We start from the raw sequence: 18,637 nt of genomic DNA on the forward strand, positions 1-18,637 counted from the left end.
AAAATCCTGTTTGACTTCATATGCAGTAGGATTTCAAAGCCTAGCTACTTTAACTCTGTAAACTCTGTGTAATTGCAAAACTTAACTCCTATTGTGCATATCTTTTTAAAAAATCAAAGTGAATTAAGAAGTCCCATTGTGCCACAGAATCAAACTCTTGGTTTCCCTCCCACAGTAAATCCCCCTACCAAGCTTAACCACAGTTAATGCTTAAGTTGCTACCAATCATTACATGGTTTTATTCAGGACAATGAAAACAAAAGTAGATTGTGAAAAGCTTCAAGAGGATCTCTACAAAGTATAGCAAATGAGGTTAAAGGTAAAATGATGTACATGGAAACAAGAAATCTAGACTTCACATAGATACTCTGAACTAGCAGTGATCTACTAAAAAATATATGGAAATCATGGTGCATAGCTTGATCGAAATGCCGAGTAAAAAGAATTCCATCCATGGAATTATTTAGAAAGGATTGAAAATAAACAATTACTCTTGCGATATTCTTGTGCAGATTTATAGTGCAAGTAAGTCACATTTGCAATACTCTATAGAGCAGCGGTTCTCAACCTGTGGGTCACGACCCCTCTGGGGGTCGAATGACCCTTTCACAGGGGTTGCCTAAGACTCTGCATCAGTGTTCTCCATCTGTAAAATGGATAAATGTTAAGGTTGGGGTCACCACAATATGAGGAACTACATTAAAGGGTCGCGGCATTAGGAAGGTTGAGAACCACTGCTATAGAGAATACTGTAGTCATTCATTCTCAAAAATAATATTGTTCAGTTGGAAAAGAACAGCCAAAATTACCATCGGATTGGAGAACCTTCTCAACAAAAAAGTCTAAAGAGATTTTAATTAAGAAAGAAGAGGACAAAGGTGGATACAGAAAACACTTTCTGTTTATACCATAAAACTAAAACTTGAGGTCACCCAATGAAACTGATGGGCAGTAGATTTAGAACCAACAAAAGCAACTGCTTTCATATAACGCCTAATTAATTTATGCAATTCACTACCAGAAGATGCGGTAATGAGCATCAGCTGAAATCCTATATAAGAATTAATCAGATTAATGGATAAGAAAATGGCTATATGGAAACTTCCTGTTCAAAGTAATGAATACCAAATGATGAGACAATGATAAAGAAGTGGGGGACAATGATAAAGAAGTGGCCTTAGTGTCTGGCTTGTAGGTTTCCTGGTTAGCTACTGTGGGAAAACAGAATGCTGGAACAGATGATTTCTTCATCTGATCCATTAGGAGTGACTTCATCTCCTCAAGCTCTTATTATTTTTCAGATCTTGGTGACAATAAACACTGTAGCATTAACCATGGTTGAAGTCAGTTGGCAAAGGAAATTTATACAAGAGATGTGAGGGTTGATGAAATCCCACTCTTTTAACTGTATGTAAGATGCAAGGAACATTACCTTGGCACCATCTGTAATGGCGTCTTCTCTGTTTTTTGCTTATAAATCCAAAGTTAATAGTGATATGAAGAACTATGACTATCCCTACAAAATCCAATTATACTTTAAAAGAAGTTAAAATACTGTTTGGCTCTCTTATAAAATGTATGAAACTGAACAGCAGAGTAAACAGGCAGTGTATTTTGGATAGTAATGTAATTTCGTATTTTGGGGAGATGGACGTATTTGAGAAAATTCGTTTCATGTTTTCATTCAAGGAGATTTTAATACACTAATTTCAAATGCATGCACTGGGGAGGGTTCTGGTATGCTGAACACATTCTGAGCAAACTAATCGCTCATGTCCTAGAAGCAGGGATGCAGTCAGCTTTCCTTTCAGGGTTGGGTCATCACATTTTAAGGTGGGGTTTCAAAGAAATGAATGGGGCCAGCAGGAATTTCTTCATAATAAATAGAACCTGCTATAGCCCACTTGCCAAGTTCAAGTATTTGCCTGTATTTTAGAATCACTGCAACCTTAATACATCTTGGTAAAACTCTCCTTGTTTATGATGGATGCAAACACAGATTGTTGTTATATCTGCACGCTGTACTCATACACAGGGTGTGACTGAAAGCTTCCTGAACTGGGAATCCTGGAATCAAATTTACGTGATATGCCAATGCAGGTGCTTAGGTAGTAACTAGTATATTACAGATAAAGGTAGGTGGGTAAGGGGTTCAACCCATCCTATTAATAAAAAGGTTCTTAAACCAACAAATTTCTGCTGAGATAGATAAAAGAAAACACCACCAAAAAGTATACCACACTCCAAGTCTGCAAAAGGTAGAAGTATTTTTTTAAAAAAAACCTGTGTTCTCCATCTTTGCAGAACGTTAAAATACTTTAAAAAATATTAATGAAGTCTCTGCAGTAGGTGTTTCTAATCTTGTATTTATGAATTTGCATAATATTGTGAAATAAAACTGGTAAACCTTTGATAATTATATTTACATTTCTATTGCATATTCCTTTATTAGAAACTACTGAGTCTTTATTAGTTTCAAACTAATTGGCTGGTTTCATTCACATCACCTATCTAGTTTCTTTGTATATTTCCTCATGTTTGTTTTAAAAGTTGTTGACAAGGGGTAGCAAATCCACATTTTGACAGCATGTGTCTTGGTGTCTATTGAATTATTGAAAAACTTTACCTGAAGAAGGTGACAAAGAACTGCACCAGATCCATGATGGTATTGTGCTGTGAAAATGCAATCTGCAAAAGAGAGACAAAAGTGAATCACCTTCATACCCAGCTATGAAAGTTGTTTAAAAAGCAACAAAATTAATGGGTAGGAAAATGTTCTGCATGACAAAGGAAATCAGGGCTGCATCCATGTATTGCTGAATATTGTGTTATCATTGTGCTACAACAATAATTTGCAACTAGACTGTAAAGATTACTAGCCTTTGGTGTAAATAAGGCACAGGCATGGCAAATCAACATGTTGTTGCTCTCTCCCAGGCAGATGAGTGTTCATCATTCTAAGCCATCTTCATCCTACACTACTGGCATTTCTTATTGAGTAAAAAACTTTCTCATTGAACAGTCCAAAAATGTTTTATTTCATGAATAAAAGAGCTGAAACTACACACATCCTAGCTCCAGGGTGGTCAAAAAAGAACTGAGGGAAGGGCACCTCTGTCCCTCCTTCACATGCCCAAAAAGAGTTGTTGACTAAGGTACGAGATGGAAAAGAGAGGGAAGCTCTCCAATGAGCTGATCTTTCTAGAATCTTTTGAAGTCTATTCTCTTAGCTGGCCTGCACATGCACAGTTCCCATGTGAATTTGTGCAGAAGGAATGAAGATGAATATTAATATAGCTAATTTCTCAACGCGGCCTATCCATGGTCGCTCAAATCCAGAGACTGGAACCATGTACAGACAAGACAGATGTTTTGATAAAACTAAAAAAACACACCCAGGTTTGCCAAAAAATCTGATCTAACCCTCCAGTAGAAGTAAATACCTGTATTTTAAAGGAAGGAGTTCTTAATGGCCACTGTGGGGGTTGCTAAGCAACTACAAAGATATTGCCAACTTTGGAAACTTAATTTCTTTTGGCAAAAGGAGGGAGTGTTATCTTTCTAGAAAGATCTGCACAAAGGTCAACCAAACATACAAATAGATGCTGCACAGGTGACCTCTTCAGATGTCAGGAGGACAGCACACATGCAGCCTGTTCAGAAGCAGCAGTAAGATATTTAGGAAGGTGAGTAGGTGAACAAGATTTAGCCCCCTCCTCATGTAACTGTTCTGGCTGCACACCTGATTACTGCTTTCTGAAGAGGGTCTGCCAATCCACGCAGCCTTGCAGGCAGTTGGATTGGAATTTAGAATATTTTTTTTTGCATAAAGTCACTCAAACCTTTTCCTGCAATATATCCTTATCAAAAATCACCTTTAAAATGCATTTAACATTTTCATTTGTACTATATTCTGTCTCAGAAAAAGATGATGGTAAGATTGTACATTCCTCTGTCACAGAACTCAACATGCTGGATCTTCTTTGTTGTAGAATGTTCTGCCTAGGTAGGTCCTAGTGCCTACCAGTTTACAAAAGGCAAGTATTGGTGATAGTCTTCAATGAACTATAAATTGACTTGCATCAAAGTACCATGTTCAATAACGCACAAAAAAATGGCTATATTCTAATACAGAAGCATACAATTTTCTCGGCTGTAGAACCTCAATTGATTATACTAACATCCTAGAGCCAATCTTGTTCAGTGTTTTGTAACATAAGTAGAGTTTTTAGGAATTGTACTTTGGAGTGTGTTGTACTGAATTGCTCTCCAAGTTGCTTACAGAAGCACATTTCCACATAAGGCAGATTGTCTCAGAAGACTTTGCCAGAGTTAAGTTCCCTTAAGTGGTACGTGCACTAATGTAATACATTCTCATACTAGACATTTGCACCCATTTATCTTTCTGGCATGACCTCCCTGTACAACATCATAACGTCATGATTTGTGGCACTGCAGTGCAGTAATTTTCAAGATAAATATGTTAATATTCCTAGATGTTATATTTGCTCACTCATTTTAATTCTGACAGGTTTTATTGAAAGTGGGCTAATTATTGCAACCAGTAGATTCATGTAATTCTTCATAACTTCAGTTTTCCACAGTACATAATACCATACAATATTTGATGTCATAAGCATCAAACAAGCACAGAACAGACCAAACTGAGGGGGAAAAAATCTTATTAATGATGTGGCCCCATTTCATTTTAACTCTTTGTCGTTTGAATGCCAATTAAAGGCTTTATGTGTGCAACTCCACTCTTATTACTGATGACATCATAAAGTCTACACAAATCCTAATGAAGCACTTACACACAGGACTCCATAAACACAACATGAAACTCTTGTAAATTTAAATGACGATTAACAAAACAAAGTAAAATTTTAAAGCCTTGTAAACAACTTAGGCCACATTCAGATGTCACTACAAAAATCTGTTTTTAACAAACACTAATTTAGCTTATTATGCTCATCGGTTGCCTTCTCTCCGCTCCCTCCCCTCATTCATGTCTTCATTTGGGAAGCCTTGAATTAAACTCCCATTCACTGCAGCATCTGCATGGAGATTCCTCAGTAGATTCATCCCCATAAACTAGTATTCTTAAGCTTACAGAGTTGTTGCTGACCAGTGTAGACAGTTCTGGGCTACATGGACCACTGGCCTGACTGAGGGTGAGGTAGTAGCATGTGATTGATGTGCAAGGTTTAAGTATCCATTTTAAGGCTGTCAAGCCTTTGCTGGGGGTGGTGATTCTTAGAGAAATGTAACATTGCTTCCATATTTCTGCCAGAAGTGACATCATACTGTCACTGAACCTCTCCCCACTCCCCTCCAATCTCCTATAGTTATCAAGCCATGTCTAGGGACCCTAATCTACTGGCTTCTTATGAGAATTAGTTACAGGAAGTTATCTAATACCAAGAAACAAAATTAAAGGAATTTCTAGATACTAAGAAAATCAGAAGTTGCAGAAGACTTTACAGCCTGCATTATAGAAATTATTTTTCCTGATGGTGTCAGCAGTCACTCTGTCCCTTATGTCACAGTTACCAAGGAATTTGCAATCAATAACTGCAACCCAGCTGATTACAAATTATAGCCACATAAAGGTATTTTCAAGTACAAATACCTGTATTGGCATAGAATTAAAATATACATCTATTCATAGAGATTTATAAACTAAAATGGTAAAGTTAGGGTTAAAACTGACATTATAACTGACATTACATTGTATCCTTATTCATAATTCATACAGGTCTTCACTCTAAAAAAATTCAAGATTTAATAATTACATTTTTCATTGTTAAAATCTGTGAAAAGTACAAAACTACTAAGCTTTTAAGTTGTGGATCTCTATCAGACAGGAGGAAAACAAATTGTTTCTTTTTGCTTTTAGCTGTGTTGACCTGAGCCACTGGGGCAATAGGTTTCTCCCCTAAGTCCTTATAGAGCTTACAGTTAAAGAGTATCTGGGAGATTCTCCCCCACTTGCACAAAGCTGCATGGAGTATGGCACGCGGAAGAATCGCCTAGAAAGGATGGATGACGGGAAGGAGTTCAGCCTGGGCATCATAAAGATGCGTCTGTGCATGGGTCGGAAAGATGAATTGGAAAGATAAGATAAATTGGAATTGGATGCCTAAGAATTATGAAGAAAAAATTCTTGGGTTGTGTAGAAATAATGTTGCAATTTCCTGCCCACAAATTCTTTGTACAGTTGTCCTTAGTATACTCAATTGATCAGCCTGAAGCAAAAGGTCAAGGTCAATTCCAATGGATCTAATCAAATGAAGATTTTTTTTATACCAAGACTCATCGATTGGGAATTGAAGAGAACATTCAGCCAATATTTGATAGTAATTGTCCAGGTTCTCATTTTGACGAGAGGTTGTTTAATTTCTGCACAGACTGTATAGTAATTGACACATCTAAGCATTCCTGTAATTTGTTGGAGAAAGTGGGCTTGGGGAAATTCAACTGCACTGCTATATGCATGTATCCACACCAGCAATCCATATAGCAATTGTGGGATTACTTTCACATTAAAGATGGTAGTAGCAGCAGGAAGAAGTTGATTTCCTTGAAAGAAATAAAAATTGGAGATTGCTGACTCTGAGCATTTGGCTAAGTTAATCAGTGGCAAAGCTACAAGGGGCGGGGTGTGTGCCGTGCACTGGGCACATGCCTGGGGCATGGAAAATTTCCCTCAGGCCCCTCCCCTTTCCCCCTCCCCCTTCACGGCACCCTCCCCTGGCACCCCCCTTCCCCCTTCCCACATTTACCTTAGTTCCTGTTGGGGCTCACAAGGTCTCCTGGGAAGTATAGTTCCCAGCAGCCATTTTTACTTAGAACAGGTCTTTTGCAGCCTGAAAAAGTTCTCAAAAAGGAAAGGAACTAAGGTAAGTGTGGGAAGGGAGGAAGGAGGGAAGGGGGGCACTGCGGGGGGGGGCGGAAAATATAAAATGTGCACCGGGCGCAGTTTGGCCCAGCTACACCCCTGAAGTTAATAGCTTGAGATCTACGAGATGACCAATTCAAATTGTAGTTAAAAAACAGGCCCAGGTATTTGAAACATTTAACTTGTTCAATCTCAGTATCTTCAACTTTCCATTTGGAAGTTTCCACCATAAAGGTACATTACATCAGTTATTTCCAAATCAGCTAAATGCCTCAATTTTCTACATACACAAATTACTGTATCAAAAGGCAACCAGCTTCACAACTAATCCATAAATTTTGTATAGGTATGGATGCCTGTGTATTAGAAATCAGAAACATCAAAAGAATGTCCTTTACCAGATTTAGACAAAAATTGTTGTGTTGATATTTAAAATAATTACAAGTGATATATTTAAGACCATTAAACATCCAGAAAGCCACATTGCATACAATTGATGTGGGTATAGAAAAAGAAGGGTAAGCTGAAGGTAGTACGAAGGTCATGTCTACTGCTGAGCAGCAACCAGTGGACAGCAGTTCAGGCAAGAGAAGGTAAAATAGTCAGCAGTGCCCAATTAAAGTCAATGATGTCACTGGTTCACTTTCACCACTATTGGCCAATCACCAATTATACAGCGACATAGTGCATGAAATGCTCAATCTACTATGCCTCTATTAAATGATACATGCTGATAAGGATGGGGGTTCCTTCTCCCTCCTTTATTGTTTCTATGCATCTCCTATATTCATGCAATCACTGCTGACCTGCCTATAAAACATATAGAAGAGTTTGTCCATTCACATCTACAAATAAGAGTGAATTTCTGGTGAATTTTTGTGATTCTTTCCACTAAGAGAATTTTTTAGTCAAATCTATATTTCAAGTACAGAAATAATGGCCCCAGTAATGTTGCCAATTACAATAGTTTAACTATAGAATATCTTTGCTGACTAAACGAGTTTGTTATTTTATTCTGGTTTTAACTGATTTTAACCATTATTGTAAGCCTCCTTGAATAACAACGAAAAGTGGAGTACAATTGTTATAGCACATAAATAAATAAACCGGTTGACCACTGTATGAAACAAGTTGCTGGACTCGATGACAACTAGTCTGATCCAGCAGAACTCTTCTTATGCCTCTATGAGTAAAGAGACTCATTCTTATTATTTCAACAAGGCAGCAAACAATGAATTCTACATAGTATTACCCTTAAGGGTTGTTTGGAAGTTGCAGCAGACACAGCATATAATTGCTTTCTTACTGTGAGGTTAAGCTGATAGGGTCACATTTCATAGATGCTTTCTTGTGTCTATAAGCTAATATTGCTGGTGACCCACCAAGATTTACAAATAAGAGTTTATTGTTTCCTGTCCAAGAACTTGAAAATTGTTCATTTTATTCTATGATGGTATAGGGAACTTCTTTGTTGCTTATTAAATCAGGTAGAATTACTGATGCAAAACAAAATTTTAAATAGCATGACAGTCTGCTCAGTCTGAAAAATGAATGGATTCTGATGTCTAAAAAAGCAAAATATAAGTCCATATTCTTGCAGTGACAGATAAACTTTTGTTCATCCCAAAAGTTGGAGAATCCTTTGATTAGAGTTCTATCTACCTGCCTGGGAAAGGCATCAAAGGGATTGACTGAACCAGTTTAATTATTTTTTCAAAAAATTACTTTTTAATTTTTAATTTTCTGTTTGTTTTAGTTGCTTCTGCTTGGATTTGGTGGTAGGTTGATGAGGCAGGGAGACTTAGGGCCCAGGCCCAAGAGCCCAGGCTAAGGCTACAGGCCTGATTTGACTTTGGTTATTTAAAAGTTTCCCAAAAACCCCACCGAAATTTAATGCTTGTGTTTCCCTGTTCTTCCCCTGTTCTGGTTCTATAAAAATTAAATAATTGTCTGTTTGTATTTTTAAAGAGTTTTGTTTTAAGATTGCTGTTGTTGTTACCAGGTTTGTGGGGTGATCTTTCTTTACTCTGCATAGATAAACCTCCTCCCCCCCCCCCATGGTTTCTAAAAGGACATGGGGCTACCCCTTTGGGTACCGAAAGCATTGGACTTCCTGAATCAAACTTCACCAACTTGGGTGCTCTTATTAGGAGAGTCTCCCACAAACCTGCAAGTTTGTCTCTACCTTGAAAAATGCGCCCTATATATTATTATTATTATTATTATTATTATTATTATTATTATTATTATTATTATTATTATTATTATTATTATTATTATTATTATTATTTATTAAGCTTTTATACCGCCCCATCCCCAAAGGGCTCATATAGATGAAAAACTGCAAAAAAAAAAACCCGTCCAAAAATTCCCCAAAGGTTCAAGTGAAGCTGAATTTTGGGGGTTTTTTTCTAGGAATATTCAGGTTTTCCCAATCAGGTATTTAGGTTTTTCAGTTTTACCAATAATTTTAAAAACAGAAAAAACCATACCTGAATTTTACCAATTTTGTTGGTTTTGCTCAAGCCCAATCCTGACCCTACACATTACACATCTGTTTCTCCAAAACTCAAGCATAGTCCATCAAGCTGAATCAAGTGAGAGTTCAATCTGAACATCTTTTATGAGCAAGAAAGGCTAAGACAGCCTGTCCCACTGCTATCACCCTGAAGGAAAGTTGATCCCTAGCCAGTCTGTACTTTAATAAATAATCTTATAATACAAACACTTAAACACTTAACCTTATTATCTCATGGTATTATACACAGCAATGATTAAAAACCAGTGAAAGAGTACATCAGAAAGGATTTTTTTAAATTTTAAAACTACTCTTCCAAAAACAACACAAAAAGTCATAAAAACTGTTGGCTGAACAATTTTATTTAATGAAACCTACATTTCAACAGTTCACATTGCAATCCGTATGCATGTTAACAAAATCTCATTATAGACTTTGCTGCGAAAAAAAAAGATTTGGTCTTGGAAGCTGGAGGGAGCAGATACCAAGAATGTGCAGTTATGAACAAGGACAGAAAGATTGATTTGGGAAAATTAAGAATAAGTGAGAAAAATAAACTTAAGTCAAATTCCACATTTGAAATAAATATAACACTATCTGCTAGTGTTATTATTTTCTGTAACAAAAGCAAATACAAACCTCCTAGTTAGGGGGTTCCCTCCCCCAAATGCATGTTTCTGCTAGCATAAGCTATAAGTCAATGGGGCAATTATTTTTGCCCGTTAATTGCATTATTTCATTGTTGATAAATTAAGAATCACAAACATGAAAAATTAAAAAAACAGCCAAACTTCAGCAGACAATCTAATAACCACCACTGAACCTTGTTGGCATATTTAATATGGTAAGGTCAGACATAGTGTCAAGTAAATTGCCTGGAGAGTGTTGATATGGATACTTAAACTCTATAAAATTATTACTTCTTACAGTATCATCAAGAATTGTAATTGAATTTCTTCCTGGATAAAATTATTATGCACCCCCGCAGAGCCAAAATGTGTGTTCTGTAGTAGCAGACAATATTAACATGTTAAAATTCAGTGTCAATCCTCTGCAAGGAATATGAACAGACCCCTTTTTGAGTGAGACAACCTTTGAAAGCACAAGAGACAACAAAACATACAAAATTTAGAACACACGCACCTGTGGCACCTGCACATGTAATAATTATACACTCCATTCTTTGAAAAAGAAATACAGGAGTTGATTATCAAAAGAACAAGCAATAAAAACACAGATGGATAATATAATAACTGACCATGTGGTAAATTAGAAAGCTTCTTAATCTACATTTCCAACTAAAATACACATTATCTTTGTTCAGACATGGAACCTACATAATTCCTTCTTTCTCTTTCTAGAAATACCACAACCCTCTCTCTTACCCAATGTTTTGAACTGAATAAAGTCCATTTGGCAGGGTTCAAAATCTAATGCACAGAAATCCATAAGGGTTTGTGAGGTGCCATCTGCCCCACTATTTCCTGTTTCTCTTTGCATATCATCATAGCCTGTCCTTTCCTACTTCTCTCTTTCCCATCCACCTGCTAATATAACTTTATCTCCTCCCCATCTTTAAATATCTATCCTGCCCTATCTCTGGGACTTTCACCCAAGAAAACTATGACCTGGTTGCATGGTGTCAGCTATCAGGGCAAGCCCAATTGCACAGTGGAGAGCCTGAAGTGACCTGTGAGGAGCATCCCTGTTTTTCCATCTCAGCACACTAATCTCCTTCCTTCCACTTGGCAATCCCTATATCATGGCCCTTCTCTGCTTCCTTCTCCACTAAGCTTGTGCAGAGTTCAGTCAGGTGTCATCTTCTGCTTTGTTTTCCTTCATGCGGGACTCAACTGAGTGCTACGCTCTATTTTGCCTTGTGTAGGGCTCAGCTGAGCTAGATGCCACCCTCTTCCTTTTCTTCTCTTTTGAAGGGCTTCTCCAGGACAAGTGGCAGCCTCTGCCTTGCCTTAGGCCTGGCTGGACATTATCATCTGCCTCACCTCACAGGCAATTGGACATTACCATCTTATCTGCCTCACCTTGTGAAAGGCTCAGCCAGGCACCACTGTCCACCTCTTCTCATTCTGGGCTCAGCTAGATGCTGCTGTCTGCTTTCTACAGGCTGGCTGCTAATGGCCTTTCTTTGCATGGGCCAGGTACCAGTGTCTGCATCACCTTGAGCAGGATGAGTCAGAAACATCCTCCATCTCTCCTCTTGTGCAGGGCTCTAGCAGACTGAGATGTGATTCTCCTACCTTGCTTCAGGCTGATGAAGCACTGCCTCTCCCCTTCTGCGCAGCTAAGGTGGGTTGGGCTCAACCCTTCAGTTAGAAATCTGGCCAGCATATGTGCAGGTGAGAGGCCATCAACCCACTAGGAAGCATCCTCCTAATGGTCAAACTTGGCCCTGCCTGTGAGTTAAGTCAACTGGGAATGCGTTACTGGCCCAAGATCACCCAGAGAGCTTCCAAAACAAATGAGGGAAAAGTATTTTCTTAAACATATGAAGAACAATTTCACAAGTTTTATTTTTAGCAATGCACAAAATGCTACAGAACAGTGGAAGTCATAGATTTAAAAAAAAACCCACTGTATTTGCAATAATACTTGTTCTTGATTTCCCTGGATTAGCATATTTAGGAGGCATCTTGCAGAGCCTCAGGTTTTAACCCACAAATCAAAAGGTTTATGTCAGCAGGTGTAATGGATTACATGGAATTGTATAGTCTATGATATCCCAAGATTTATATTTCCAGTGCCACTCTATAGAAATTGCAAATCTTTGCATGGCACAAAATTTCCTCTGTTAGTTATCCAAAGCATCATTCTTTTGAATCAGGACAGAAACTCATTTTGCAAGAGCTCACTGTCTCTTGATCACATGTTGATATTTTGAAAACTAGATATGTTCATGTTCTCTCCTTCTCTTCCCTGTCACTGTCAGGACATTTCAATTGAATTAGTATGGAAAACACATTTTTATCAGTATCACGATTAAACACCCAGTGACATTATTTAATGATTCTATATTGTGAACTTCATAAAACTGAAAGTAAGAGCAAGTGCAATGAAAGTATAAACTGTTTAGTTTTCATAAAACAGGGCTGCTCTAAAAAACAGACTTTTGTCCAAAGAAGTTATTCTGAGTCACCAGTATTCTACAGACAATGCAATTGTATAACTGTAAAGTGCCATCAAGTTGCTTCAAAATTATGGTAACTCTGTGAAGTAATGACCTCCACAACATTCTATCATTAACAGCCTTGCTCTAGTCCTGCAAACTGAGGACCATAGCTTCCTTGACTGAGTTAATTCATCTCATGTAGTCTTCCTCTTCTCTTGGTGTTTCAGCTAAGACCACTCTACCTTGAGTGAATCTGCTAGGAGTTCTGTCGCTTGATAGAATCCAAATTCTTTATGATATGGTACAGCTGGTACCAGCCGCCATCATCAAACATCTGGGTGTGACCTTGGATGCATCCCTTTCCTGGGAGGTTCAGGTTGCAAATACAACTAGGACAGCATTTTTAGACCTCTGTCAAGCTCGGCAGCTCACCCCCATCTGTTCCACACTGACTTTGCCACAGTGATCCATACAACAGTCAGCTCTAGAATGTAACTTCCTGTACACAGGGCCGCTCTTGACATTTCTCCAAAAACTTCAACTGGGCCAGATAATGGTGGTGTGGGTCCTGAAGGGGATCCCACACAGGTTATATATTCAATCTGTGCACTGTCAGCTGCACTGGTTGGCAGTTTACTGGATCAGGTTTAAGGTTCTGGTGCTTATTGGTGCTAAATGGTCTGAAACTGTTGTATCTACAAGACCATCTTCTCCACTATACCTCTAGAGAACCTTATATGCCTCAGGAAATAACTTACTAGTGGTCCCTTGCCCCAGGATTATCCAACTGTCCTCAACCAGGGCCAGGGACTTTTCAGCTCTGGCCTCACCCTGGAGGAACTCTCCGTCTAGTACGACCAGACCCTGCAGGACTTAATTCAGTTCCATAGGACCAGTACAATGGAGATGTTCCACCAGGCATATGGTTGAGGCAAAAATAGTTTAGTAGATGAACTTACCTCCTTTCCCTTTCCCCTCTTCTCCTCCCTTACTTACTGATTTACTTACTGTGACCTTTAATAGACATAATTGAAATACACAAAATAAGTATAGCATACGCAATGAACAACAAAATAATCTCTATAAATAACATCCAGTCATGATATTCCATATAATAAAAGAAAATATTCATGCAAATATCACAATACAACATAGATAAAATAACTAAGCCAATTAAAATAGCACATAATCAATTCATACATTAGACTGGAATATAGATAAAACCCTTATTTATCTAAGGTTAACAGTATTAATAAAAAATTAGATACTAAAATGGAGATCTCCTTATTAGGGCCTGACTACAGGAACAGAATTTTCTGAGCATTATTAAAGGAAAATTTTCTCTGGCCCCTTCCGCACATGCAAAATAATGCGTCTTCAAACCACTTTCACAACTGTTTGCAAGTGGATTTTGCCATTCCTCACAGCTTCAAAGAGCACTGAAAGCAGTTTGAAAGTGCATTATTCTGCATGTGCGGAATGAGCCTCTGTAATAAAGGTGAAAGAAATATACTACGGGGATCAGCAAATAAATGGCATTCTAGAATAATGTGTGTTAACGAATCAGGAGTCCCAGCCCCACGTGGACATAGTCTCTTATGACAGGGGATGTGTAAATCTCTACCAGAGAGAACACTGGAAGGAAAAGCATTCATGCGGGCTAAAGTAAAAGCCCTTCTTTGGACAGGAACTTCAAGGAATTAAAAATATTGGGCCATACGACCCAGTTGATTCTGAATGCCAATAAATGCAGGAGAACACACAAATGGTTGAGCAGGAAAGAGTTTTTGATGCTCTTGGTCCGATAATCCCTTTTTAATAGATCTAAATATATTTCTTTCATCAGAGTAATAATGAAACAAAAGCAATTCCAATCTCAGTTAATTTTAGCATAATTGCTTGAGACCATTTGGACCAGTAAGAACCGCTCTTTAGAAAATCCAGTAAACATATGATAAGATTTCTAAAATGTATTTTAATCCAATATTTAAAAGTGGCAATCCAAGCCATAACTTCAACAGAGCTTCGGCCTAATTCAGCACACATGACCAAGTAAGGGACACATTTCAGAACTCCTAACATTTGTCTAACGAAAGAAACTTGCACGCTTTCAACGGCCTTATTTAAAGCTGTAATCCAGACTGGGATGCAATATAAAATTTGAGAGAGAACCTTCGCTCTGAATACTGGGATTGCTTCTGGGACAAACTGATTGCTTTTTAAGAAAAAGAACGGTTTTATTTGTTTTGCAGAATGTCTGGCTAAATTGATTACATGGGAACGATGAGCTGACCAACTTAGGTTGTACTGAAAAGTGATACCTAAAAATTAAAAGTTTTAACCTGTTCAATTGCTAATCTACCAATCAACCATTTCTGAGGGTACAATCTTTTTTTTGGGGGGGGGGGGACATAACTTTACTTTCAGCAGAATTTATTATAATATTATTGGTTTGGCAATAATGATGCAACGAGTTTAAATATCTTTGCAGATCAATTCCCCTCTCCTTTTTTCCCCACCTCTCTTCTTCTTTTTCTTCCTTTCCCCTTTTAACTTTCCTCTCTCCTGGTTCTTTTTCTTTTTCTATTTCTCTTTTCCTCTTTCTATTTCTCTATTGTCTCAACTCCTTGAGGACTTGTTACTTCTAGATCACTGTGGATCCTCTGCCTACAACTGCTCAAGAACTCACCTCATGAAGTAGGAAAAAAATTAGCATTGTATAATAGGTATGCAATTAGACTGCTGTTTTTAAAAATTGATTAATACAATATTTTGATTCTAGGTTTTTAAAATTGTATTGTATTATATGCATTAATTATTGGAAGCTGCCCTGAGCCCAACCTGATTGGGAAATGGCAAGGTATAAATAAAATATAAAATAAATGTTGCTTTCAGCCTCACTGACACACACAAGCACCCTTACCACATTAACATGTGCATTCAAGAGGGGAACAAAAATGCATAGACATTTGTGTTCTGCAACTAATAACTGCTGTGGATGGATTAACCTGATCTTCCAACAAAGCAGGCTTGTCTGTTTAAAGCTGGCACATTTCCTACAGGTAGGAAGCATTTACTGCCTGGTTGGGAAAGAGAGTAAACTGGCACTCATAATAAAGTATACATCAGCATGACAAAAAGGAAATAAACACACCAGCTAGGAACGGTATGTCCAGTATTCAAACTTGTCTAATAGTAGAGGCTGCCCAATAGTGAGATAGGTCCAATACAGATATTAAATGCTATAATTAATGTCTCCAAGTGGAGGCAACAAAAAGGTCTACTAAGACCCAAAGATTTAGGATTACTCTTAACACAGCAAAACTCAGAGAGTTGAGGGAATAACAGCCAGCACAATGGGATTCATCTTAATAAACCTTTGTTGATACAGATTAGTGTGGGAATTAACAATACAGAGCATGATTTTTAAAAGGTTTTATGCAAACTATCTAGTAGATGCTCATCAAAAGACTGGTTCACACTTGCATGTTCATCTCTTGACTGAAAAACTTAAAGCATGAACTGACTCCACTGAAGACAACTGGGTTGGAGTTTTGACTCAGTTATTGGTGTGAGACAATCTCTTGATCCTAGTGACAATGAGGAATGAATGGCTTGTTTTAATGTCATTGGCTTTTTAACGGCTTTGGAGGCTTTGTCCTAATTGCAATCCAACTGGAGCAGGTCACTGGACAGTCAGCGTAATTTTTTTTCTAAACAAATAATACATATATGGATATCTAAACAAATAATACATATACGGACACATTTTTCCTACCAGATGTTTTCTCTGAGTTATGGTCAAAAAGGATCATGCCCCTTTAAAAATTCCCATTATTTCATAAGTGAAAATATGATATGATATGGATATATTATAAAATATAAAATATGATATGGATCTTGCTTTTCAGACTTTATTTAGTTCCAACAATTCAGTTTTATTCTATCTAATTTGAAATGCATGTTAAATGCTTAGCTACAGCAGCCTTTGGGCTCCTGGTCATACTTTCTATTCTGCAGAGAACTTCCTCAGAATGTGCAGAATAATAAAGCCAGAATGCTTGATTAAAAATGCCCTGGCCTGTGATTGGAAGATTTATTGCATGCTTGCCCCAGTATATTGAGAAATGGATTTGCTGGCAGTAAATCATATGAACATAATAAAAATATCTACACCATTGTACAGTCTCCCAAGATTAAAGGGACCTGAATATTACAACATAAGGCAAACTGCCCCAGTGTTTTAATTTTGTTGTTGTTAGGATTACTCCTTAGGATCTCATATACAATCCTTACTGCAACAAATACTAATAAAGGAAATGTTTATTCACACATTAAACTTCACAGTGGTCTGGAGATGCATGGGGCTCTGTCCCTGAATGCCACTTGGATGTGATTCTGACCATCTAGGAGCTATGCACAAGTTGCACTGAGCTTTAGGAAGACTAGAGAAGTTTGAAGTGAGTAGGGGAGGGGGATGTAGGGGTTAATCTTATTTTCCATGTCCAGATAAGTTATTTGTCAATGGATTAGGCACCCAGCTGGAATTAATCATTAGCCACTAAAATACGGTTCACCCTCCACTGTGGAATCAGGTTTTGCAACAACTCCATAAAAGAGCAGGTACAGAGGGGTATCCCAATGGATAATGATTCACCAAGACAATGATTTAGGTAAGATTCTGAGGCTAGACTTAGTTTGTAATATTTTATGAGTCACTGAAGGTCATTCAGTTTGTGGAAAATTAGTCAGTTTCTAGTACATAGATCCCCTCCGGGGATAGGGCGGTATAACAAGTTTAATTAATAATAATAATAATAATAATAATAATAATAATAATAATAATAATAATAATAATAATAATAATAATAATAATAATAATAATAATAATAATAATAATAATAATAATAATAATAATAATAATAATAATAATAATAATAATAATAATAATAATAATAATAGTACATAGTATACACCAGCATGACAATCAACCTATTGATAAGGATGTGGCTAATATGAACCTGTTATTGTTAGGTAACTTTGTATTCTGTTGGAAAGTCCTTTTGAGGGAGATGGAATTCATCATGCAGGACAGGAATAAGATCTGCAGTTGAAGGATATAGAATGCAAGGAGCACACCAAAGGATGACTCAAGGAAGTCAAAGTAGACTGGCCCTTGCCAAATGTTGAATCCAGACAGGGGTCATTGGCACAACAAAGTAAACAGCATCCAGGATAAAATGAGAAAGGTAAAGGCAGGACACTCACAGGATGAAATAGGATGAATTACAGAGGTAGGTGGCACCTTAGAAGTGAAAACCATCCTCTGAGACAATCATACAATCATAAAGTTGGAAGAGACCCCAAGGGCCATTGACAGATGGCCATCCAGCCTCTCTTTTAAAACCTCCAAAGAAGGAAACTCCACCACACTCCGAGGTAGTGCATTCCACTGCCAAACAGCCCTTACTGTCAGGAGGTTTTTTCTGATGTTTACATGGAATCTCTTTTCCTTCACTTGAGCCCATTACTCCTGACAATTCCTCAACTGGTCCTGCCTTACATTTCCTTCTCACAACAAGAAAAACAAGGGCCTTTAGCAGGGATAATAGTACCCCTAGTTTGCTTGAACGAGTCATGCTGACTCTTTTCTGAAAGGCTATGAAGATAGTAATTTTAGCATTGGCCTCAATCAACACAGTTCTCTTTTTCTTTAATAAAAGTTGCAATCATTTTAATCCAAGTATAGCATCTTCTCGTTCCTATCATGTCAAAAGAATCTTGGATCTTCATTTTTTTCCTTCCTCTCATGAAACTGCTTAGAGCAGGGAAACTGAAAGAGCACTTGAAGTGTATTTAAATGAGTAACTGAATGTTATCACTTTTCATTTCAGGACCCTATTTTCTTATGCTTCTGTATTCATAATGAGGTGGGAATATAGCCCCTGAGGTAAGGTGTCAAAAATATTAATTTGAGAGTCTGGAAATCTGAGGTGCTCTTTTTAACATAACCTTTGATTGAAAGATGTCTGGACATCACCACAGCAATTCAAGGATGGGTGACATAGCACTTCATCATGCTTCACACACA

The 18,637-nt window shown here is 37.6% G+C and overlaps 1 protein-coding gene across 1 annotated transcript in view; it reads right to left on the minus strand.

Annotated features, from left to right (window-relative positions):
* The window catches only part of ATRNL1 (attractin like 1), a 575,975-nt gene that overhangs the window by 342,110 nt on the left and 215,228 nt on the right, over window positions 1-18,637 (minus strand). Inside the window, exon 24 of the mRNA XM_048507055.1 lies at window positions 2,627-2,688. Coding sequence (XP_048363012.1) covers window positions 2,627-2,688 — 62 coding nt within the window. The remainder of the gene's footprint in view (window positions 1-2,626; window positions 2,689-18,637) is intronic.

This window comes from Sphaerodactylus townsendi, linkage group LG08 (genome assembly GCF_021028975.2).
Source record: "Sphaerodactylus townsendi isolate TG3544 linkage group LG08, MPM_Stown_v2.3, whole genome shotgun sequence".
In the NCBI taxonomy this organism is placed as follows: domain Eukaryota; kingdom Metazoa; phylum Chordata; class Lepidosauria; order Squamata; family Sphaerodactylidae; genus Sphaerodactylus; species Sphaerodactylus townsendi.